The following is a 26,129-nucleotide window of genomic DNA, read 5'->3' as shown; positions in this document are numbered from 1 at the left end:
TCAGTGAGAAACCAGTTTTAATTCTTATTTCCCTTTATTTATTGAAATCCACCATAATAAAAATACACCAAAATTGTCCTTTTGGACATGTAAACAGGATTGCAATGGTAAAAAAATATGTCTACATATATATATATAATTACCATTCTGTATATTTTCAATATATTTATTTTTTCTTTATTTAAAATAGAAGGAAAAATAAATCAACAGAAAATCTTTGGGATTAGTGTGTTGGAGAAGAAATATCCTGAATGTTCTGAAAAATCTTATAAAAAAAGACAGTGGCTCATCATCAAACCAGAGCTTTTTTTTTTTTTTTTTTTTTCTTCTTCAGTCAGACAAGCAGATTTTCCTTTTCATTAAATATCTATGTAAATCTCCCACATTCAATTAATGTAAAATCGGTAGTGCAGTTCATTCATTCACTGGCCTCAACTGTGTTTCTATGGATGACAGTAACCATCTGATTCAAAAATTGTCAAATCTGCTGTTGTTTAGACATTCAGTATAGATTAATATGCATTTCAGTACTCTGCTGGATATTTTGAATTTGATTGTGCCTCTGTTCAGCATTCAAGTGTCATAACAGCACTATGAGAAAATGAGAAGTTTTGTAAGAGCACAGCTGGCTCCTCTCGTTTGGCTTCCCTTCATTCAGCCTGTAAAATAAGGTTTCTCTTCGGGGTTGGATGTGTTGAGCTCACAACACATGTAATATGTCCCACAATGATGATGTCAAAGGTCAAAGACCTTGAACCCAGGAGAAAATGATGACACACAGGCTCAGCACACCAACAACCAGACCAATCACCATCAGAAAAATCGCCTAGAATAAAAAGAGAAACTTAGAAACGGTGCATATGGAAAGAAACCCAAAGAAAGCAACATAATATCAACAAAATATTCAAATTCAAAATATTCAAAATATCATGTATAAATAATAGCATTATTAAAGAAAAAATGTAATGTTAAAGTTAGAAAAGTCATACAAACTCTACTGTTCTAAGTTTTGTGGTAAGTACTTTTTTTTTTTTATTATTAATATTTTATTCCACAAGAATGCACTAAATTTTGGAGCCCGTTTCCGCCACTGAATAAAAACAAAACAAAAAGGTAATTGTGGCTTTTTAAAAATCACACAACTCAACTTTTTTTTTTCAGAATTGTGAGATATACACTCACAACTGCGAGTTATAAAGTCAGAATTGTGATACAAACTCACAGTTTTGACTTTACATAATATAAACTCACAATTGCGAGAAATAAAGTCACAAGTGCGAGCTAAAAACTCCCAAATCTGAATTTCTCGCAAATGCTAGTTTGTATCTTGCAATTCTGACTTTTTTTTTCTTTTTGCAATGGCGAGTTTATATCTCACAATTCTGACTTTTTTCTCAGAATTGTGAGAAACTTGCAATTGCGAGATATAAACTCACAATTCTAAAAAATTAAGTTAGAATTGTGATATAAACACACAATTGTGATTTTTTTTCTTAGAATTGTGTTATGTAAACTTGCAAATGCGAGTTATAAAGTCCAATTTGGAGGGGGAAAAAATGACTGATATGTTTGCAGAATTGCGACTTTATATCTCACAATTCTGACTTAATTCACAGCTGCGTGTTATAAAGTTACAATTGCGAGATAAAAACTTGCAGTTCAGAGAAAAAAATCTGAACTGTGAGTTTTGATTTACTGTAAGTATAAATCACACAATTCTGACTTTATAATTTGCAATTAAGAGTTTATATCAAATCAGAAAAAAGGTAAGAATTGCAGGTTTGAATCATGTAAACTCGCTATTGTGAGAAAAAAGTCGGAAATTGTGAGATAAAAATTCGCAATTACCTTTTTTCAGTGGTGGAATCAGGCTTCTATATTAAATTGATCATAAATGATAGTAAAACATTTATAAAGTTTACAAAAGATTTCAAATAATCAAACTGACCCCAAACATTTGAACAGTAGTGTATAAAAAAAATGAAAGAAATTCACACAAAATCAGCTGTCTTCTGCAAAGGAAGTCATGTATGTGTTACTGATTGTATGTAAGACTTTAGATACCCCTGCTGAATTGAGAGATCTGACTGGCTCAGAGCTGATTTTCAAATAAAACATTCCCGGATACACAAACAGCAAACATGTGGAGGTTGTAGAACCTGGAATCACACAAGTAAAGGTATGCAGACACACATAAACATGTTAAGCAGTGAACTTAACAGTAAAACACACACAGAGCGTATGGCCACACACTTACCCACCACACCAAAGACATTCCTAATGTCAGGGACGAAAATAGCGAGCAGCAGCACAAGAGTGAGAATGAAAAAACAGGAAAGCGTATGAAATAGCCAGGAGAACTCCCTCTCTCCCCTGCATAACAACAACAGCGCTTTACGTGCCTAAAAGAAAGAGGGAGAGGATGTGATTTCTGAATTTCTTATTTAAATGGTTCACAATACGGCTTTTTGAGTTTGACTTACTGGGAAGTGAATGAGCGGCACAGTTAGCAGAACGGCCAATAGTATCGCAAGACGCACTGACATCACCAAAACATCCCGCGGCAGGTAGGTGTCATATCCTAGCAATAGCTCTGATTCCACATGTGCTGCGAATATAGAGAGATGTTATCTATGTCATTTATAGACATCATTCAATTAAAAAAGTTTGAGAATTAACTGAAACAGTAAAGATTATATTCTACCATAATAAGAATAATGTAGTAAGTAATGAAAGAATGTGGGATTGTGTAGCTTTAAAAAATGTTCCTACTATAGAAGGTGAGGTATCCAAACAGGGCAGAGATCAGATACACCACGAAACTAAGAAAAATGCTGACATTCGTCACATTTTGCATTCTCCGCTTTGTGGGACTGAAAAACACACATATACACATAAAATAAACCAATAACAAACCATATATGTGGCAAATGCACAGAAAAAAAACAACGAGTGAACTGACCTGTGTAACTCACAGTAAATGGGTAAAACTGCCGTATGGCACAAGAAGGAGAAAGCCATTGTTGGGACGGCATAAGCACTCTGTAATGCACACACACAGTCATTTCTCACCCTCCTGATGTGTGTGCGGTTATGCTATAATATTACAACTAATATTTGGGTTTCTAATAGTCCTGCGAGGCGGTCTTTCAATCAAAACATAGCTCGCCTTTCTCAGGAAAACACACACTCACCTTACTAGAGATCACAAACATCTGTGGGGTGCATTCTGAGGTATTTAAGCTCTGGGGATAGAAAAATAAAATTAATGTGAATACGAAGATTAGAAAGAAATCAGGACAGCAACGGAATGACAAAACGCACATTATCCGTCACTGAATATCGGCACACTGTTTTAAGGAAATAAAGGCTTTGACCTCTGGCTCAAGAGGGTCAAAGGCCACTTCCCTTGTTAAATCAATGCTACTTCCTTTGTATGATTGATCGGATCAAATCGGACTGCACAGAATAGCAATGACTGATTGTTTATAATTTATCATTATGCCAACTACCATGTCAATATTCATTACGAGAAACAAGTGAAAAATGGAGAAAATAAAAAAAATTAATTAAAATAAATAAATTAAACTACATTTAAATAACAAACAAAAAAAATGTATAAAAGGTTTTAAAGTTTATATTGAATAAAAAAAATAAATAAATAAATAAAAAAAAAAATCTAAAACTAAATGTGACCATGGACTACAAAACCAGTCATAAGGGTCAATTTTATGAAATTGAGATTTATACGTTATCTGAAAGCTGAATAAATAAGCTTTTCCATAGAGCTATATGTGGCCAAGATGCAACTATTTTAAAATTTGGAATCTGAGGGTGCAAAAAAATAAAAATAAAATAAAAAATCTAAATATTGAGATAATCACCTTTAAAGATGCCAAATGAAGTTCTTAGCAATGCATATTACTAATCAAAAATTAAGTTTTGATATATTTACGGTAGGAAATTTACAAAATATCTTCATGGGACATGATCTTTACTTAATGTCCTAATGATTTTTGGCATAAAAGAAAAGTTATTCATTTTGATCCGTACAATGTATTGTTGGCTATTGCTACAAATATACCCGTGGTACTTATGACTGGTTCTGTGGTCCAGGGTCACAAATATGGTCTCACTTCATTAAAATCTTTTCATGTGAATTGACTGAAAAGTAAAAAGTCCTGGAGGAGCTCAAGTCATTACCAAAAACTAATCTCTGAGAGTTAAATACATCTCTTTAGCCTCAAGTCTGTTGTGATTAAAATTAAGTTACATGGAGGTTCTAAATGGGTAAAGTTAAATAAATGTAACCAAGTAGTCCATTACTGTAGAGTTGCCCGAACTGTGTTTTTGGTATGAATCTGGGTTATTTAGGCAAGCGGTCTGGCTATGAGGGGGTGTGTGTGGTCTTTACCAGGTTCACAGTAGAGTTAATTGGCAGCGGGCAGGGAATGGACCATTTTTTCACCACCACCTGTGAGAGATGAAAACATCAATATAGGAAAGATACAGAGAGAGAGAGAAAGAGAGAGAAAACAACTCACCACTACAGTAAAGAACAACATGAAGATGAATGCGAGACTGCTGGTGTATCCCAGGAAACCTGAGGAGGAGATAGAAACCAGTGACACACTCTTTCACACATTTACAGAATATTAATAATAATAATAAAAAAAACAACGCCTCTGATGACACTCACCAATCTTAGGAAGTAGAGCCAGTGGCAGCACTACAATTAGTGTCACTAAAATCAATAGTATAGTGCCATTCTCAAACCACTTTGAAGGACTAAGGACAGAAAAAAAAAATGCATGACAAAATGACACAAAGTAAATGAGATGCACATACCTTTCAAACTTTTAGGGTAGGTAAGATTATTTTATTAATGTTTTAGTCTATTATGCTTAGCAAGGCTGCATTTATTTGATTAAAAACAGCAATACTGTGAAATATTATTACAATTTAAAATAACTTTTTTATTTCGAGTGTCTATTTACACTAAGTGCAAATAGCCCGCCTTGTTGGCAGAGGCTATCTAAACTAACTCTGCCCACCAATGTGTGATTGGGGTACTCAACACTACAAAAGACTATCATCAAATACAGCTCAAGTTTATTTAATCTCATATCACATTGGAAAGACATTTATTTTCAATAAAAATGAAGGAAAGAATTGAAAAGTTGAAAATAAAGTATTGGGTAGGGTTAGAGTAGGTGTAGGGAGGGCTTCACATTGTCCCAGTAAGGTGCCATTCATTTAATAATTCAAATTAAAATGATAATTTGCACTAAATACATTATTGCATACTGTTTTCTAATGTACCACAATACTGAGGTGTGGATAATTGCCACTATTTGCAATTAGTAGTATAAACAGCAGAAAATACTGCTATTTTAACAGTTTTAACACAGCTGCTGCCTTTTTATTTTAATATATGTCATATATTTATATTTTTAATTTTAACATGCAATTTATTCCTATGATGGCAAAGCTGAATTTTCAGCAGTCATTAATCCAGTCTTCAGTGTCATGTGATCCTTCAAAAATCATTCTAATATGCTGATTCACTGCTTAAGAAACATTCCTTATTATCAATGTTGACAACAATATGTTTGTTGAAAATGTGATACAGTCTTTCAGGATTTTATGATTAATAGAAAGCTCAAAAGAGCATTTATTTGAAATAGAAATCTTTTGTAAAAATGTTTTTACGGTCACTTTTGATCTTTTTAATGCACCTTTTAAAGACATTAAAAATTGTATTATATTGTTTATATTTACATTGTTCCAAAATGTTCTAATTCAAATAAATGCTGTTCTCTGAACTTTCTATTCATTAAAGAATGTATCATGATTTCCACAAAAAAAATAAGTAATGTGAAGACTGAATTTTGAACAGGTTGGTCGATCTCCTGTGGCTCTCTCTTCACAACAGGGAGGTACTAGACAGCCTAGCTGATCCACTTGAAGAAATGAAGATAAATTACCGCACTGAAAGAAAAATGTTATTTTACGGTAAATGACTAAAGTTTCAAGCATTTATACTGTGGCCGCGTTGTGATTTTTCCTCCTCCCAGAGAGATGGAGTAGTGATGTTTGTGTGTGTCTGGGTCTGGTCACAGTAATTGTGCTGGTAAAGGGGATCTTGGGCAGGCACGACTCTCGTTGGGCGGAACATATGTGTGAGATTTACGTGAACGGACCTGTAATGCAAACCATCTGTGTGGGGACGGGGCACAGTCGAACCACAGCTCAAAACAGCGGCTAATAAAATAATGACCGTTACATTCTTTACTCTGGAATACTTGCTCTTTTCTCTTTTTCGGAAACTCGCTTGAAGGGAGAGGAGAGAGAGAAAGAGTGCTTTTCTGCCAGTCAGTGAATTCCCTGGTGTAAAACTGTCCCTTTCTATCTCTCTTCATGAACTGTGTTTTTATTTTGACTTGAATTCAGATGTCAGGCTTTTCACTTTCATTGTTGTGGTATGTAAATCATACTTGTTTTGATGAACTATATGTACTACCATTCAAATTTTGGGAGGGGTAAGATTTTAAAATGTTTTTGAAAGAAGTCACTTGTGAATTTATTTGATTACATTTTTTTGGTCTATTTTAACATTTTAAAATGTCGTTTATTTCTGACCACAAAGCTGATTTTTCAACAGTCTTCAGTATCACATGATCCTTCAGAAGAATTTGTTTATTATTATTAATTTTGCTAGAATTTGCTTGAAATAGAAATATTTTGCAACATTATAATTATTTTACTGTCACTTTTAAACTATTTAATGCTGAATAAAATTATTTAAAAATATCTAACTGACCCTAAACTTTTAAATGGTATTGTATTACCCATTTTACTCTTATTTTTTCTCCCAGCTGACACTGTAAACAAGACATTTTATTGGTTCCTTGGTTTCTACTTTTTGTTTGCTCATTTTTAACATCAGTTATGTTCTGATTGGCTAATACTCTTGCTTTGTGATGAATTTCAGTTTCAGTAAGTACAGAAAAACATTATTTGACATTGAAAACTTGCATTGCACATTATCAGAATGATGAAATGTGAGGGTGTATATATTCATTTACCCAGTAGTCTCTGAGCTCATGAAGCCGGTGATGGCAGCAGGCATTTCAGACTTCAAGATGAACAAGTAGGTGGACATGGCTAGAAAAAGAATGACAGCACATTATACATACAAGCCATAAAACACCTCATGACACAAACATACATAACAATCTACTCAGAAAAACCAAACCATTCCACAGACAGAGACACACCGCGCAGTGCAGCTGAGGTCAACATATTATAAATTAGCACTAACATGCTAACAGCCATGAGCTCATATCATATGGTCACATATACACACACACAAATGATTAAAACATAGTTGATGGCTTGTATCCAGGATGCAAACCTGACTGCAGCCAAATACTTGCGCTCATACAAACACACAATTGCTGTCACTATACAGACAGTGTGAACATGAGGTGGATTTTATGTTGTGTTAGGTTGCTTCAATAGATTAATGATCAACAAAATTATGTTTTACTGCTACTAAACACCACATAACACACAGAATACTCACTACAGTTCACAGTGAGTAGTGAGCAGTGTTCAGGGAAAGACAGAAAGGGAAGAAACAGATTTTCAATTTTCTTGTTATTTTCACTTCAAACCATTCTGAAGTATAGCTTTGTTCGCTGACTAACCTGCTATGTTAACTTCTTTGGCAAAACAAAATGAAAGATATCCTCCTAATAAAACATGTTCAAACTGAGAGAGAATGAAAGCGAAAGAGGAAAAAAATCTCTGCATCAGGGATTTCCATATAGTAATTCTGAGTTGAAAGGTTAAGTAATACGACTTTAACAATATAAAGAGTTAAATATAAGTGAGAGAAAACCTCACCTCCAATGTTCTGAATGAGAATAGTACAGGCCACAAGAATCTGCATGAAACGAATGAAAAACTTATTTTATAGAAGTAACAAGCCGCATTTTACTTTTATTCATACACTGCCCTCCAAATGTTTAATTATCACAAATTAAAAAGGATTCATGCCAATATAGTCCAAAACCCCACTTTTCTAGGGCGTTTCAAAACTTTCGGAGGGCAGTGTATAACAAAAAACAGTGAAGTGCATAATTCCTTATTCAGATAAAAAAAAATAACTAACCTTGCCAGGTCTGTTGAAGGCTTCCTCTCCAAGAGCTTCATAAGAGTTGATGTCTAACACACATAAACATATGCAACAGTGAGGCCTGGTTACAATGTATAATCATGAAAGACCATTTCACAGTGTTAACTGCCTAGAACAACACTTTCTGCCAGCAAATATTTCTCAAATACAGAAAAACACAGTGATATATTATATATATTGTGATATAAGGTGAAATATTATTGCAATTTCTAATATTGGTTTTCTATTTTTATATATTTTAAAATATTATTTATTTCTGTGATGCAGTACTGAATGTTCATCAGCCATTTCTCCAGACTTCAGCGTCACATGATCCTTCAGAAATCATTCTAATATGCTGATTTATTATCAGTGTTGAAACTGTTATACTGTTTAATATTTTATTGGAACCTGTGATACTTTTCTCAGGATTCTTTGATGAATAAAAAGTTAAAAAGAACAGCATTTATTCTAAATTGAAATATTTTCTAACAATATAAGTCTTTACTATCACTTTTTATCCATTTAACACATTCCTGCTGAATAAAAGTATTAATTTCTTAGAAATGAAAAAGTAAGAAATTTACTGACCCCTGAACTTTTGAATAATGTATATTGAACATTTTAACAGAAAATTTTCTATTCTGAATCAACACTACTTTTTTAATTTATCAAAGAATCCTAAAAAAGTATCACAGGTCCCAAAAAATATTAAGCAGCACAGCTGTTTCCAACACTGATAATAAATCAGCATATTAGAATGATTTCTGAAGGATCATGTGACACTGAAGACTGGAGTAATGATGCTGAAAATTCAGCTTCACAGGAATAAATTATATTTTAAAGTATATTAAAATAGAAAACTGATATTTTAAATTGCAATAATACTTAATTTTTTTTCTGTATGTTTGCCTTAATGAGCATAAGAAACTTCTTTAAAAAAAAAAAAATAAATAAATAAAATAAAATAAAAACTTACTGATCCCAAACTTGTAAATGGTGATGAGTTATATTAACAGGGTTTAAAGGTAAACAGGATTAAGCAGGGTTAAAAAAAAAAAAAAAAAAAAAAAATATATAGGTCAAATATGTGACCCTAGACCATTTTTTCAAAAACTGAGACTTATACATCATATGAAAGCTGAATAAATAAGCTTTTCACTAATGTATAGTTTGTTAGGATAGGACAATATTTGACCGAGATACAACTATTTAAAAATCAGGAATCTGAGGGTGCAAAAAAAAAAAATCAAAATATTGAGAAAATCACCTTTAAAGTTCTTCAAATAATGTTCTTAACAATGTATATTACTAATCAAAAATTAAGTTTTCATACATTTACAGTAGGAATTTTACAAAATATCTTAATGTAACATGATCTTTAATTAATTTCCTAATGATTTTTGCCATAAATGAAAAATCAATAATGTATTTTTGGCTATTGCTACAAATAAAACCCAGCGACTTAAGACTGGTATTGTGGTCCAGGGTCACATAAGAGAGCTGATATTACCTTTCTTGTCACAGAGGAGCAGCAGGAGATGGATAGAATAAGCAGCCAAACTGGAGACTACCAGCAACAGAATACTGTGAAAAATACATGCAAAGTTGAAAAAAAAAAAAAAAAAAAAAAAAAAAAAAAACATGATCTACAAGCTCAAACAACTGTTCTGGGTCAGGTACAATGTCCTATTGAAAGCATTTATGGAATAATATTTGTTACAGGTAGTTTGAGATAACAACTTTAACTTTTCCCAGATTTTTCTCTATGTAGAAGTCCTTCACTTCTGTCCTCATGTAAAAATATAACATTTTATGCATGGGTCTGTTTATATCATTTTAAGTGACTTACTGGAACTGCACTTTTCACTTAAAAAATAACTGAGGGGCGCATCAAACCAGTTTATTGTTATAATCAATTATACCACCAATGTCGTCACACAGCTTAACTTGTATTGAATCAGGAACATTGTGTGCATGTACCTGAATCCAATGATGCCCGTATTGGCCATTGCATAGGAGAGACCTAGGATGCCACTACCCATGATGGCATTCATCAGATTAAAGGCAGAAGACCAGGACGACGCACCTCTAGCCTGAGCACCCTGTGAGGAAGATAAATGACTGACTTTACACATTACTCACACTGAAGCAAAATGAGAAAAAATAGATCATAGATGTTATGCAAGGGACAAAGCACGCAAAACGAATGTCATTACCATCTGCTTACACACCAAGTTACTGAAAGCACAAAGGGAAGTGAAATCTTTGCAAAGACAAAATAAAACTGGATAAAATCAGCATGTGATGATGTGGAAGTGATTAGAAATCATGAGGCAGCAAATGACATAATACACATACTCCATCCATTCCCACGAAAAGCATTAGAGCACAGCTTCATGGTTTTAAGGCAACGTCAAATTAATTTGCAATATAGTACAGCACTGCAATCAAAATTTACACTGGTTTTGACTGGATTTAGTAATGTACTAAAGTAATGTGATAATGTACATTAATTTATTTTGACATGTCTAATATTTATTTTCTTTTATGCACCTGTAAAGCACTTTGTAAATATTGTTTTGTGTATACTTTGCAAATACTGCGCAATACCAAACAACCTAGGTTAAGATTAAAGTTTTTTTATTTTTATGGAAATTTACATGACTTTAACAAGAAGAATTAAAAACTATGACAACAGGATTGACACATAACCTGGAAACACAATATATAATATTGTGTTTCCAGGTGTTAATATATAATTATATTAATTATTTTTAATATATAATTAGCTTTTTTATTAATATATAATTATTCTTTTTAATATATAATTATGTAAAAAAAAATTAATAATATAAAAAATACGGAATACATAAAGTATAATACATGCATTTCCGCAACATAAAAGAAAAAATCCTGCTTTGTTTAATCATAATTATGACATGAGTGCTAATTATGATATGAGTCATTATGACAAGTCACGAATCACGATTAATTAAAAGAGGCCAAGTTTGTTGTCATAGTTATGACTTTATTGGGCGAAACATGAAGTTAACTTTCATACATACTAAATATTAGCTTTATTTATTTATTTATTTATTTATTTATTTATAAAACAGTAAACCTACACTTCAATGTTTTTAAACAGTAAGATAGCATTCTCTTCTGCTCACCAAGCCTGCACTTATTTGATACCAAACACAGCAAAAGCAGTAATATTGTGAAATATTTTTACTATTTAAAATAACTGTTTTCAATTTGAATATATTTTAAAATGTAATTTATTCCTGTGATCAAAGCTAAATTTTCAGCATAATTACTCCAGTATTTAGTGTCCTTCAGAAATCATTCTAATATGTTGATTTACTGTTCAAGAAACATTTCTTATTATTATTATCAATATTTAAAACAGCTGAGTATATTTTTTCAAGATTCTATGATGAATAGAAAGATCCAAATATCAGTATTTATCTGAAATAAAAAGCTTTTGTAACATTATACACCATACCATTCAAAAGCTTGGAGGTTTTTGAAAGAAATTATAGAAATCATTACTTTTATTTAGCAAGGATGCTTTAAATTGATCCAAAGTGATGATAAAGACATTTATAGCAATAAAATGATTTCTATTTTAAATAAATAATAAATGTTGCTCTTCTGAACCTTCTATTCATCAAAGAAAGCTGAAAAAAAATCTACTCAGCTGTTTTCAACAAAAATAATAAATGTTTTTGAGCAGCAAATCGGAATATTAGAATGATTTCTGAAGGATCGTGTGACTGGAGTAATGATGCTTAAAATTCAGCTTTGAAATCACAGGAATAAATTACATTTTAAAATATATTCAAAAAGAAAACTATTATTATAAATAAGAAAATTAATTCTGTTTTTTTGCTGTACTTTGGATCAAATAAATGCAGGCTTTTTGAGCAGAAGAGAACTGTTCAAAAACTTTTGACTGCTAGTGTAGGTGTCACATTTTTAATGTTTTTTATTATTTACAAATATGTTACGTGGACACATTTCGTTCATTGACGCTTTTTCTTCTTCATCTTCTTCCTATTATTATTAAAATTAATGTTATCAGGAAATGACAGGCTGTGTTTTACCTGTTCTAACAGCGGTCTGCTCTCCTCTCCGACGGGCTCATACTCGCTCCCCGTATGCACGGTGTAGTTTGCAGCGTTTCTCCACATGTTCCGCCGTTTAGTTCACTCTTCCACACCAACCAAAACCCCGCCGCTCGCTCTTAGACACTAGCGGGTCCGTCAATTTAAGTGCCCCGCTCTCACATCACCGGCTTCAAAGAGACTCAAGCGAACATAAACATCGGTATTCACGTGATTAGGAAAGAAGGTCACATGTCCACTTATATCGTACGTCACAGACCAATCACGTCGAAGTCTCGCGGTCGCTTAGAAATGACGTAGGCTACTGTAAAAGCGTGCTTGTATGGCTGCCGGCTGGAGAGGGTGAGCTGTGACACTTTATTTTGTTTATAATATAAACCTGAAAGTGTTATGTTTTTATAGATAGTCTTGTAGTTTTATTATCAGGTGTAGATAAAAGCCTGCTGCTAACAATATGTGCATTTATTTAAACTGGTTTGTGAATTCACAAAGAGGTTGTCTCATTAGACACTTTTGTACAGGGCATGACTTTATCTCTCTCTTTGACCAACAGATCTGGCAGACTTTTGTTCCTGTTGCAGAAACATCACAATTGTATCTTTCTGTCTCAGAAATTAAACCAATTTGTGAGAATTTCCCTCCAGTTCTCCACTGTTGTTAATTCTCAGAAAGCCATGACTGACCAATCACAGGCTGATTTGGGGCTCTACAAGCCCCCTCAGACTGTCCGGGGAATGACAGACCTGGACCGAGCTGCTTTCAGTCAGACAGTCAGTGTTCCCGCCATACGGATACCAACCAATGTTCTCAACAAAGTGGTGAAAAGTTTAAAGAAAGTGGCACTACAGAGGCCAGGACTCAAACGGGTTGTCGAGGAACACAGTGAAGATGGGACTAAGGACAGTAGTAAAGGAGAACATCGGCTGCTGCTATTGGACCCAAACAACATTACGACTGCAGATTCGTTTGGCAGTGAGGAAGCAGATGCGCTGAAAGCATATGGGGTGTCTCAGGAGATCCAGAGGTATGAACTGAAACTCACCTATGAGAACCTTAAGAGTGAAGAGATACTGCGAGCTGTACTTCCTGAAGGACAGGATGTGACATCAGGATTTAGCAGAGTGGGACACATCGCCCATATGAATCTGAGAGACCACCAGCTCCCCTACAGAAAACTGATTGGTGAGAAGAGATGATAAATGATTTCATCCAAAATTCTGTCATCATTTACTCCCTTTCATGTTGTTTCAAAGCTGTATGGGTTTTTTTCAGTGGATCACAAAAGAAGATATTTTTAAAAATGTGGAATGTGGGATCCAGTGGGATTCAGGGTTTGAATGAGTGTAAATATATAGCATTATTTATATAATATTATAGTTTTTACTAATGTTTTGAATGAGCTTTCTTATTTATATTTTCAGTTTGCAGTATTTTTAGATTTTTCCTTTTTTTCACATTTTTAGTAATTTGACTTTTGCCATGCTTTTGTCTTTTTTTTTTTTCATTTTTGTTTTTAATTTATTATTTATTTAATTAATTAATTAAGTTTTTTTAAATATAGTATTACTAGGGTTCAACTGATTATCTGCACCAATATTAACCATTTTTATGGTTATCATATCGGCCATTTTCTAAACCGATTCTGAAAATAATTTAAAAGCACTTAGAGTTTTTGTCAGAGCCCTTGTTATTCTTAATTTTGACATTAATTTTCATTTTTACACTAGACAAATACATCAGTTCAAAATATCGTTTATTGGTCTACATCATCTGTAATAATTGGTATCAGCATCAGCCCTGAAAAACACATATCGGTTGACCCCTAGTTCTAACTATTTATATAAAAAAGTACTTTAGTATTATTACTATTTAGGCTTAATTTATTTTTCATTTCAGTTTTATTTTTTATTCATTTCCAGTTCATTTTATTAATTTCCAATTTTCCATCTAATGTTCAATTTATAATTTAATCCAAAAAAATGTAATCCATCTATAGTGCTGTCAAAACGATGAATCACGATTAATCGCATCCAGAATAAAAGTTTTACATAATATATGTGTGTGTGCTGTGTAGATTTATATGTATATATAAATACACAACATGAATATATTTAAGAAATATGTACACATTTATATATGACTTTCATTTATGTATAAATATATATTACATTTATTTCTTAAATATATACATGTATGTGTTTATTAATATTTATATATAAATATACACAGCACATGGACCTATGTTATGTAAACACAAACTTTCATTTTAAATGCAATTAATCAGTTTGACAGCACTTATTTTTAATCTAATTTTTAAAATCTAATTATTTTATTTCAATTACCACAATTATTTTTAATAGTTTTAGTTAATATTTACCCTGATTTGGAATGACATGAAGGGAAGTAATTTATAATTTTTGGATAAACTACATTTACATGTGTTTAATTCATGAAGTTTAAATCTCTATTTTTATTGACTTTTGGTGTTTTATTCCAGGTCAAGTGATCATAGATAAGAACCCAGGCGTTACTTGTGTGGTCAACAAGACAAACACCATTGATTCCACTTACAGGAACTTTCAAATGGAGGTTTTGGCAGGAGAGAGTAACATGGTAGCAAAGGTGAGTTCATCATATATATATATATATATACACAGAGTCAGCATATTCAGTTACAGTGGTGGCCAAAAGTATTAGAACACTAGTATTTCCACCAGTTTAAAAGATGGTTTTAAGTCAGTTATTTCTATCTTTTGCTGTAGTGTCAGTAGGAAATATCAGTTTACATTTCTAAACATTCATTTTGCCATTAATTGTAATAATCCAGTGAGATTTTTGTTTGCACAAGGAGTCTGACAACAGCTAGTTCTCCACACAGAGATCAGATCTCATCATCATCCAGTCTGTCTGGAATGACATGAGGAGAAAGAACAAGTTACTACAGTTCTTTTGGATTAGTCTGTGTCAGTCTCATTGGAAATACTAGTGTTCTAATCATTTTGACCGCTATGTCAGATCTTAAAGATAAACATGTCAGATCCATCTGTACCTTTTTTTTCCTCTCTCAGGTACGTGAGAATGGCGTATTTTATGAGTTTGATTTCTCCCGCGTGTACTGGAACCCTCGACTGAGCACCGAACACGAGCGCATTGTTTCCCTTCTTCAGCGTGGCGATACTGTAGTGGATGTTTTCGCCGGAGTTGGTCCGTTTGCGATCCCAGCAGCCCGTCGAGGCTGCGAGATCCTTGCTAATGACTTAAACCCAGAGTCCTTTCGTTGGCTCCAGCACAATGCTAAACTCAACAAGGTTGACCGAAAAATTACTTCATTTAACATGGATGGACGTGACTTCATCCGGGGACCCGTACGGGAGCGTCTGCCTGCTCTAATAAAGGGATCACACAAAATTCATGTGGTGATGAATCTTCCCGCTCTGGCTCTCGAGTTCCTTGATGCTTTTAGAGGTCTTCTGGGCCCAGAGCCAGACCAGAGTCTTTCCTGCCAGGAAAACAACCTGCCGCAGGTGCATTGCTACGGATTCTCCAAGGAAGATGACGCTCAGAGGGATGTAGTGGAGCGGGCTGAAGCGAGTTTAAAGATTTCCCTGCAAGGACAGTGTTCTGTGCACCTGGTGAGGAATGTGGCACCTAATAAGGAGATGATGTGTGTGAGTTTTACACTTCCGAAGGAGGTCCTATACAGCAAACACACTCAAAACAGAGGTAAGAGACTCTCTATATCACTGGTGTCAATTGGTAGAAGTTAAAACATTAAATATAAAAATACAAACCATCCCGTAATAATGTTGGTTGGTCGTTTCAGCTGTGCTAAAATGTGTCTCTCTTCCTCCATAGACATTTCAGAAGAGCCGTGTCCTAAGAAACAGAAGTGTGAGGATCTGACAGACTGAATACACTAAGTGTTGCCTGTTAAATTGTTTTTAGTTGTTTTTAGTTGTTTTTTTTTAATAAATGACCATTCAATGTGAGTTAATGCTGTTGCATTTCTTTGAGTCGATCACACATCCAACACTGACACTTAAAAAAATATTTTTTGTGTGTTTATTTAACTGAAACAGCGTTACAAAAATAACAAAGCTGATCAACAAAAATATCTGTACACCTATTAAAGCTTGTTTATGTCACTCTTCAACAAACTCCAGGCTGGCCCTCTGAATGGGTCATATTCACAAGGAGTCCTTCACAGGAATCTTTCCCATGCCTCCAAACACTCACAGCCTTTCCTTTTGCTTGTCAGTGAGTCTTTAGGAAGACTGATGAACAGATGGAATAGCAGTGGCTGTATTTTGTAATATCATGAGGGGAAGAGGCCACTGAAAGCATCCTGGAGGGCACGATGACATGCCAGTCCTGATGTGTAACCACCAGCATGATCCTGCGGAGACGCTGTGCGCACATGATTCAGATACCTGGACATGAGAGAAGATGACTAGTTAGAACAGTGAATAGCTTAACAGTGGTTCCCAAACCCACAATTTTGGCTTTGAGCATAATCTGGTTAATCCTCTAGAGGGAGCAGCTCTGTTGTTTTATGCATCCATGGATTTCACAATGACAAGAACAAATTTGTTTGCATTTGAAGCAGAATAAAATGTATCAAACAAAATGTCAGCCGTTCCTATAATTATATTGTTTGAAATATATAATGTTATACATTACTTTTTGCTGTGGGTAAGATTTCTTTTTTATGTTTTTGAAAAATGTCTTATGCTTACAAAGGCCATTATTATTTGACCAAATATTTGGATTAATTTACTTTTATTTTAAATTAATTTACTTTTAAATGTTTTTTAAAGAAGTCTCTCCTGCTCACAAAGCTTGCATTTATTTGATCCAAAGTACAGCAAAAACACTTACATTTTGAAATATTTTTACTATTTAAAATAACTGTTTTCTATTTGAATATAGTTTTAAATATAATTTCTTCCAGTGATTTCAAAGCTGAATTTTCAGCATCATTACTCCAGTTACATGATCCTTCAGAAACCATTCTAATATTCAGATTTGCTGCTTTTTATTATTATTATTATTACTTTGTTGAAAACAGCTGAGTAGAATTTCTTCAGGTTTCTTTGGTGAATAGAAAGTTCAGAAGAACAGCATTTATCTGAAACAGAAATCTTTTGTAACATTATAGATGTCTTTATCATCACTTTTGATCCACTTAAAGCATTCTTGCTAAATAAAAGCTTACATTTCTACAATTTATTTCCTAAAAAAAACACTGACTCCAAACTTTTTAATTGTATAGTGTATTATGTTACAAAACTTTTTATTTCAGTTAAATGCTGATCTTTGGATCTTTCTATTCATAGAATTGTGTAAAAATGTACTCAACTGTTTTAAATACTGATGATGATGATAATAATAATAATACATGTTTCGTGAACAGCAAATTTGAATGATTTCTGAAGGATAATGTGACACTGAAGACTGGAGTAATGAAATTGAAAATTTAGCTTAGAAATAACAGGAATAAATTATATCTTAAAATATATTCAAACAGAAAACGGTTATTTTAAATAGTAAAAATATTTCAACATTTGACTCTTCTGGCTGTACTTTGGATCAAATAAATGCAGGCTTAGTGAGCAGAAAATACTTTTTTAAAAAAAAACGTTAAAAAACTTTAATGTAATTGCTGTAGATAACTAAAATAACAATATTAATATGTTACAATGCATCAGAAAAGTCAATTCTTAATCCATACAATCTTCTTCAAATTGACAACTGCTTGCTATTCACAAACCATCAGGACAAGCATCAGAAACATAATGCTTGTGGGAGGGATTCTGAGATCTCACACTAACTCAACACCCCCAAAAACTCTCCACCAGCTGGAGTTCACAGCGGCAATTCATTATGAGAGAACTGAAAATTACATGTAAACTGATACTACAGTGAGAGGAAGAAAGATGGAAAGAGAGAGAGAGGGAAGAGAAGGAGAGCGATAGAGGGGTCAGGTATCATCAGAAACACTTAAGCTCCTCTCAGCTTCACACACTTTCTAAACAAACAGAGATTACCCAAGCGCTGGACCATGAGCTAATGCACACAGAATGCTGCTTCAGTTCTCCATCATTAATCCACAAACCACACAAATAAATCCACAAGTGAATCACTGTTATCACTTTTTTCAATCCAAATTCTTTTGGTTTTAGTTTTGCATGAAGTACCAAAGACAATCATGTCATAAAAGCACTGATGAAAAAGAAAGAAAAAAAAAAAAAAAAAAAAAAAAAAGAAAGACAGAAAGAGGAACAAAACAGTCTTTAAAACTAGGGCTGGGCGATGAATCGTTAACAATAATTATCACGTGATGTGAATTTCCTCGATAAACGATATCAAGAGTTTAAAAATGTTCGATAAAATGTTTATAGCCAGATAAAACAGCGATGACAAACAGTCCGAAGGCTTTTTAAACTACAAATCGCTATCATTTACCATAGATTTACTGTAGTAGCACCAACTGCACAGTGGTATTGTGTCAGAAATGTAGGCATATTTGTGTCGAATTTATTATATTATTAATGCAGATATGTAATAAATGTATTGAAGGAGTAGTAATGGAATATAATTACAGTATTATTTTGTGATTATTATTATCATGACAGATGGATGATATTATGGAAGAGCAATGGTTATTTAAAAAAAAAAAAAAAAAAAAAACAGTCAGAATAATTACAATATTTACAGGTATTACTGATTTTGATAATGAATGTAAATCTACATCTGCATCCTAACTCAAGCTACTATCAAATTTTTGATTGAGAGACAAAAAAAAAAAATATATATATATTAATATTACCAGGTAACACAAACCTATTTCTTGATTTGAAACAATATTGCTCATTAAAACATGCAGAACTAAGAAATTTTTTTTTTTTCTAAAGACATTTATTTCGTTAAGGAAAACCCTGCTGAAAAAGCCTAAGCTGGTTGGCTGGTCATCCAGGCTGGTCTTAGCTTGTCATAGCTGGTCAGCAGGCTGGTTTTAGAGAGGTTTTGGCCACTTCCAGGCTCGTCTTAGCCTTAGGTCTGACCATAAAGAATAGTTTAAAGCCACAATTAACCATCTGATTTTTACAACTTTCACACTGTAGCAAAAATCTGCCTTTAAACTTGAAAGAAATAAAAATTTGACATTTATCGTGATAATTATCAATATCGACTGATAGGGAAAAAAAATATTGTGATAATTTTTTGGCCATATCGCCCAGTCCTATTTAAAACTCTAAATAGATTTCTTTTTTAAAAAACAGCCTCAAACCAAAGTACAAGAAGAAAAGTTCTGAAGGAAGAAAAGATTTAAAAGAAAATCGGAAAGTAGTTTGACTAAAATCGGAAAGTAGTTTGACTAATGTGAGGGTTTGGACTACGACTAAAATGTTTAGGAGGATATTACTGGTTTTCTAAATCTGGCTCCAACAATCTGATCAACAATCCTTCACAAGACTGACATGTTGCTGACATTGCTCATGTTGTCAAATGAATGAGGTTAAAATTCTGACATGAATTGAGCAGTGTTTTACTTAAAACACACAGCTGTATCAGTGTTGACACACTGTGGTGATGATGTTGTCTATGAGTGTGTGTGTGTGTGTGTTTTCCCGTCAGCACGATCTGCATTTCTTCCCACCCTTTAATACTTAACAGAAGTGTGCGTGTGTGTTCGAGAGAGTTTCTGAGAACAGGATTCAGCACAGAAATGTTCTCCTCAAAAAAAAGCAGAGAAAACTCTCAAGCAGCTGCTGGACAATCTGTCATTTTAACAGGGTCAGTGTCACACACACATTCCTCAAACAGATCTGGTTGCCCGCAATGCTATGTCAGACACACATATATCAAACTACAACTCATCTACGACGCAAATATCCTCATCAGAGTTCAAAGAGCAAACTCATCTACGCAGGAGCCAATAGCCGACCCGGGTCATTAAAAACCTACTGGTCCGAAAGTATACTGCTGTAGTGTCTGTAATGCATCAAAACGTGTATTATGGTTTATGTTGTAAAGAGAGATGGCAACAACTAAGTCTGAATGAGGTGAACAAAAACACACCCATACATATTTGGGAGATCATGTGTAAAGATTCCTTGCTTCAAAAGAGAAGCCACACCACTGCGAAATGCAAAATTCACTCAAATCTGTGGACTGAGAGAGAGAGAGAGAGAGAGAGAGAGAAAAGGTGAACAAGTTTAGTTTGTTCGTCGATTTCCCACAATGCACCCTAGGGGTATGTTTTAAAAGTTCAGCTCTCTCTTGCTACCGCTTACACACAGAAACAGGGCATTTGCAAGCCAAATTCACTCTTGAAGCCAAGGCCAGAATCTTTGTTTTAGGCTTGTTTGCATATGGAAATTTCAATTCTCAAATCTCAAAATGCAGTTTCCAAATAAAAAATAAAACTAAAAACTTACAGACAGGGAGAGATGAAGGAATGGATGGAAGACAACGTGTCTGCACTCATTGACCCTTCTAAAAAGGTAGGGTTAATTTATGCACACCAAACAAAGACAAGCATATTATAAATCATATGGTCTGGCCCTGGATGCTGATTGGTTAGAATTGGACAGATCCAGCCGTGCTACAATGCACTAAATAATCACAATTTTTTTAGCTATATAAAGCTAAATATATAAAGTAAACTAGGTAGGTTTATACACTGCTGTTCAAAAGTTTGGGATGAGTAAGATTATTCATGTTTTTTTAAGATTACAAAGTAATGTTAAAAAGTAGGTTTATTAATGTTAAAAAGTATGATTATTAAGTTTCTTATGCTCATGAAAGCTGCATTTATTTGATAAAAAATACAAAAAAAAAACAGTAATATTGTGAAATATTATTGCAATTTAAATAATGGCTTTCTATTTTATTATATTTTAAAATATAATTTATTTCTGTGATGCAAAGCTGAATTTTCTTTAGGTCATCACTCTAGTATTCAGGGTCACATTATGCTTCAGAAATTTTTCTAATATGCTGATTTATTATCAATGTTGGAAAAAAAAAAAAAAAAGTTGTGCTGCTTAATATTTTTTTGAAAGCTTCGAAACTTTTTTTAGGATTCTTTGATGAATAAACATTAAAAAGAACAGCATTTATTCAAAATAGAAATAGTAACAATACACACAATTTTTTTCTTTCTTTTTTTTTAAAGAAATGAATACTTTTATTCAGCAAAGATGTGTTAAATTTATAAAAAGTGATAGTAAAGACTTATATTGTTAGAAAAGATATTTAAAATAAATGCGGTACTTTTAAACTTTTTTTTTAATTCATCAAAGAATCCTGAAAAAAATAAATAAATAAATAAATAAATAAATCACAGGTTCCAAAAAATATTAAGTAGCACAGCTTTCAAACACTAGAATAACTGTAATATGCTAATTTATTATCAAACCTTTATATGACACTAAAGACTGGAATAATGATGCAGAAAATTCAGCTTTACATCACAGAAACAAATTATATTTTAAAGTATATTAAAATACAAAACTGTTATTTTAAATTGTTAAAATATTTCACAATATTACTGTTCTGTACTTCTGATCAAGTAAATGCAGCCTTGATGAGCAGAAGAGATTCCTTTAAAAAACATTACAAATCAAAAACAAAAAACAAACAAAAACAAACTTTTGAACAGTAGTGTATGTCAGGAAAAAGATCTTCTAGCAGAATTATGACACTTAATAAATTACCCTATTGAAAAGTTAAAAGAAAATTTGTGTGCTTAATATTTTTATGAAGTAGTAATTGTTGTACTAGGTTTTAACTGTTTGTCTTAGACATGGCTATAAAATACCTCTTGTTCTTTATTACCTAAATAAACAACAATCAACCAGATTTATGTCAGAAAACACAATAAAGCTACTGACCCTGTTCACACACGCTCCCTCTTCTGACCTGCTGATGGATTGCTTCCTGTCTAGCAAAAGATGACTTCCTGTATAGCGAAGTGTGTTTCTATAGAAAAAGTAGTCTAAACATTGGCATGGCGATGAAAGACAAGTCCTTGGCAATTGCTCCGGCCTGAAGAAAATTATACTAAGAAAATCAGAAACTCATGAAAAGTTAATTTAAAAATAAATAAATTCAACCTTAAATTAATGCCTTAAAAAACTGTTTTTACTAGTGGTTTCAGGCTTAATTTAGCACAACACAAAATAAATAATAAGAAATAGAAGTAAAAGAAAAAAAAAAAAGAAATCACTGGAAGTTGTCAAATTATTTAGTTAATTTACACTAACATTCAAAAGTTTGGGGTTAATAAGATTTCTTTTAAGAAATTAATACTTTCATCAAGGATGCATTAAATTGATCAAAAGTGAAAATAGAGTCATTTATAATACTACAGAATTTATATTTGAAATAAATGCTGTTCTTCTCAAAATTATATTTATCAAATCATCTTTTTTAAAAAAAAAGAAAAAAAAAGCTGTTATGGTTTCCATAAAATAATCAAACAGTACTTTTTTTCAAAATGGATAATAATAATATTAAAAATAAATGTTTATTGAGCACCAAATCAGCTCATTGAATGGTTTCTGAATGAAATAAATTTTAAAACAGTTATTTAAAAAAAAACAAAACATAATATTACTTTTTTTTATCTAATAAATGCAGCCTTGGTGAGCATAAGACTTTAAACATTAAAAAACATTAAGAAAATCCTAATCAACCCAAACGTTCGAATGGAATTCAATGTAACTTTAGTTTAAAAATTTTAACAAAATTATTTCAAAATTTTAACAAAACCTAATATAAACACAGACTCACATACAAGCCATGTCTTGTCTAATAACAAATGCCTCTTAAACTAATTACCTTATCCAACTCTCAGCAGACACATCTCCAAACTCACCAGACATCACTCAACACTGACTGAATGTGTGTGTGTCTCTTGAGAGGGTTTGATGGGAAGATTACTGATCCATGAAGGGAGACTGGTACTGCCAAAACTTGAAATATATTTATACGCAACATTGTAAAAGTGGAAGAACATATTAAGGCATAGTCATCTCCCCAAAAAACAGCTATTCACCAACACGCACACATTACACAGATGCAGCTGACTGCACTTGAAAACACTGTGTGTGGAGCAAAGAAAACTTCAACCCAATCACCTCCTTTCGAGACACACACACATACACACACAGCTGTCTTTAATAAAATGCCCCACCCAATCTGTATTTATACAGGTACAGAACAGGGACGGACACAGAGGACGGGGTTCGCCCTGGGGGTGAGGAGGAAGTGAATACATACATGACCCTCCAAAAACACAAACCAGTCCAACATAAATCTCCACTAACTCACTGTCAAAACACACTAAGACAAATAGCAAAAAACAATCCATCTCTCTGTCAGCCTCACACACACACACACACACAAACACTTGGAGACTCTGCCGCTCTCCACTTCAAAAGACTGAAGCTGGAAAGAAAAAAGATTTCAGAACAAGAAACAGAAAAAGAAACAAAAAGAAAGTGATCCACCCTATCGTCTCTTTTCATAACCCTCACTCTTTTTCTTCTCCTGTCCTCTGCTTTTCAGCTCAAACCACATCACAAGATCCTCTGCTGAAGATTCCAGCACGTATCTATCTATCTGTATGCATGTGTGCGGGTTCAATACAATATAAGCTCTGTCAACACCATCTGTGACAGAAACACATTTACAATGGAAGTCAGGGTTTAATCTTAATTTGCATTTAAAGGTAAACAATCATTTTTTTCATCATTCTTCTGTCATCAGAATTTTGATTAAACTATCCCTTTATTTCTAAAGTCATCAGTAGCCTAAAGAAGGCTGTTTTATTTAAAGCAGGACACCTCATGGGAGCAGACATGTTGAGATTATTAAGACACTATTATAGAGGTAGGGTATTGTAAACAGCACTGGCAGAATAAAGATCGTCCCATTAATTTATGCTAATATAGTTTCAAAGACTGTCTGTGTTTGAGAAGAGTGAGTGTGTCTTATGAGAAAGTCAAACTTAAGTGAAGCGTGAAACTGCAAGCATAGCAAAAAATGTCAGCAGACTTCCTGTTTACCCTGGGAGCAGTGCACCATGGGAGATGTGGTTTATTTGTTTGAATAAAAGGCTCATTTATCTCTGTCAAACACACTCTCACTGATAGAAAGGGAACTGAGAAGGTACAAAAAGGAAACAATATCCCTATGCATTAATAAAAAACAAACAATAAAATATTTTTTTTAATTAAAAGTGTGTTCCTTAGTGCTCATTAATGTACTGCCATACTGATAGAATAGAATAGAATAGAATAGAATAGAATAGAATAGAATAGAATAGAATAAATAATAAAATAATAAAATGTAGTCTGTTCCTTAATGCTCATTGATTTACTGGCATACTGATAAAATAAAATAAAATAAAATAAAATAAAATAATGTAGTCTGTTCCTTAGTGCCTATTAATTTACTGGCATACTGATAAAATAAAATAAAATAAAATAAAATAATGTAGTCTGTTCCTTAGTGCCTATTAATTTACTGGCATACTGATAAAATAAAATAAAATAAAATAAAATAATGTAGGCTGTTCCTTAGTGCCTATTAATTTACTGGCATACTGATAAAATAAAATAAAATAAAATAATGTAGTCTGTTCCTTAGTGCCTATTAATTTACTGGCACACTGATAAAATAAAATAAAATAAAATAAAATAAAATAAAATAAAATAAAATAAAATAAAATAATAACCATATGCATGAATAAAAAATAAAATCTGTTCCTTAATGCTCATTATTTACTGACATAAAATAAAATAAAATAAAATAACATAAAATAAAATAAAATAAAATAAAATAAAATAAATAATGTAGTCTGTTCCTTAGTGCCTATTAATTTACTGGCATACTGATAAAATAAAATAAAATAAAATAAAATAAAATAAAATAAAATAAAATAAAATAATAACTATATGCATGAATAAAAAATATAATTTTATTTAATTCAATGTAGTCTGTTCCTTAATGCTCATTATTTACTGACGTAAAATAAAATAAAATAACATAAAATAAAATAAATAATGTAGTCTGTTCCTTAGTGCCTATTAATTTACTGGTATGCTGATAAAATAAAATAAAATAAAATAAATTAACTAAATAAAAATAAATAAAATAAAATAATATCCCTATGCATGAATAAAAAATGTAAATTTTATTTAATTAAATGTAGTCTGTTCCTTAATGCCCATTAATTTGAAATCAGTATTTATCAACCTTTTTTAAAGTGGACCAATAAAAAATAAGAGGCAACTAGGTGCTTATTAGCATGCATTTTACTAGCATACTGGCTGTTGGTTAGTACTTCTAAAGTGCATATTAATGCCTGGCCATATTTTAGATCCCTTAATCCTACCCCATACTTAAACTTAACAACTACCTTTATTAATAAGCAACAAATTAAGAGTTTATTGAGGCCGTCATAGTTAGTAGTTAGTTAATAGTGAGAATTGGTCTCCAAACTAAAGTAAGACCAAAATAATTTTTTTTATTTTAAGTCCATGTTAGCTAATGTAGTTAACTAATGTTACCCCAAGGGTGTCAAACTCAGTTTCTGGAAGGCTGCAGTCCTTCAGTGTTTAGTTCCAACCTTAATTCAACACACAAACCATGTAGCTTTCAAATAAGCCTAAAGGACGTGATTACCTGAATCAGGTGTGTTTAATTAGTGTTGAAGCTAAACTCTGTAGAGCTGTGGCCCTCCAGGGGCCCCTGTGTTAACCAATGAAATCTTTTAGTAAAGTGTTACCATAACATAATTCACA

The 26,129-nt window shown here is 32.6% G+C and overlaps 3 protein-coding genes across 3 annotated transcripts in view; 1 reads left to right on the top strand and 2 right to left on the bottom strand.

Annotated features, from left to right (window-relative positions):
- Positions 1-12,549, bottom strand: slc38a6 (solute carrier family 38 member 6). The gene is made up of 16 exons (XM_051125980.1): positions 12,292-12,549; positions 10,166-10,287; positions 9,696-9,769; positions 8,180-8,232; positions 7,912-7,951; positions 7,089-7,167; positions 4,700-4,788; positions 4,545-4,603; positions 4,415-4,474; positions 3,195-3,245; positions 2,963-3,042; positions 2,773-2,873; positions 2,484-2,608; positions 2,258-2,402; positions 2,065-2,159; positions 1-826 (listed from the first exon to the last, which is right to left on the bottom strand). The coding sequence occupies exons 1-16, from the start codon at positions 12,376-12,378 to the stop codon at positions 743-745; spliced, it is 1,344 nt and encodes a 447-aa protein (XP_050981937.1). The 5' UTR covers positions 12,379-12,549; the 3' UTR covers positions 1-742.
- On the top strand, positions 12,546-16,379 carry trmt5 (tRNA methyltransferase 5). Its single transcript, XM_051125979.1, has 5 exons — positions 12,546-12,654; positions 12,866-13,494; positions 14,810-14,934; positions 15,381-16,035; positions 16,168-16,379. Exons 1-5 carry the CDS (start codon positions 12,635-12,637, stop codon positions 16,221-16,223), a joined length of 1,485 nt encoding a protein of 494 aa, XP_050981936.1. The 5' UTR covers positions 12,546-12,634; the 3' UTR covers positions 16,224-16,379.
- Positions 16,380-16,418: 39 nt separating this feature from the next.
- The window catches only part of mnat1 (MNAT1 component of CDK activating kinase), a 27,603-nt gene continuing 17,892 nt past the window's right edge, over positions 16,419-26,129 (bottom strand). Inside the window, exon 9 of the mRNA XM_051125981.1 lies at positions 16,419-16,742. Within this exon, the coding sequence (XP_050981938.1) occupies positions 16,628-16,742 (115 nt within the window). The 3' untranslated portion in view covers positions 16,419-16,627. The remainder of the gene's footprint in view (positions 16,743-26,129) is intronic.

This window comes from Labeo rohita, chromosome 13, assembly GCF_022985175.1.
Source record: "Labeo rohita strain BAU-BD-2019 chromosome 13, IGBB_LRoh.1.0, whole genome shotgun sequence".
In the NCBI taxonomy this organism is placed as follows: Eukaryota; Metazoa; Chordata; class Actinopteri; order Cypriniformes; family Cyprinidae; genus Labeo; species Labeo rohita.
Note: the sequence above shows the minus strand (reverse complement) of the source record. Positions and strands in the feature narration are given on the sequence as shown.

Coding starts and splice junctions, on each gene's coding strand:
- trmt5 (XM_051125979.1), top strand. CDS start 12,635: ATGGCTGCCGGCTGGAGAGG. Junction 14,935..15,380: donor AGAGTAACATGGTAGCAAAG/GTGAGTTCATCA, acceptor TTCCTCTCTCAG/GTACGTGAGAATGGCGTATT. Junction 16,036..16,167: donor CAAACACACTCAAAACAGAG/GTAAGAGACTCT, acceptor CTTCCTCCATAG/ACATTTCAGAAGAGCCGTGT.
- slc38a6 (XM_051125980.1), bottom strand. CDS start 12,378: ATGTGGAGAAACGCTGCAAACTACACCGTGCATACGGGGAGCGAGTAT. Junction 7,168..7,911: donor TCTCATTCAGAACATTGGAG/GTGAGGTTTTCT, acceptor TTCTTTTTCTAG/CCATGTCCACCTACTTGTTC. Junction 4,789..7,088: donor ATGAGCTCAGAGACTACTGG/GTAAATGAATAT, acceptor TTCTGTCCTTAG/TCCTTCAAAGTGGTTTGAGA.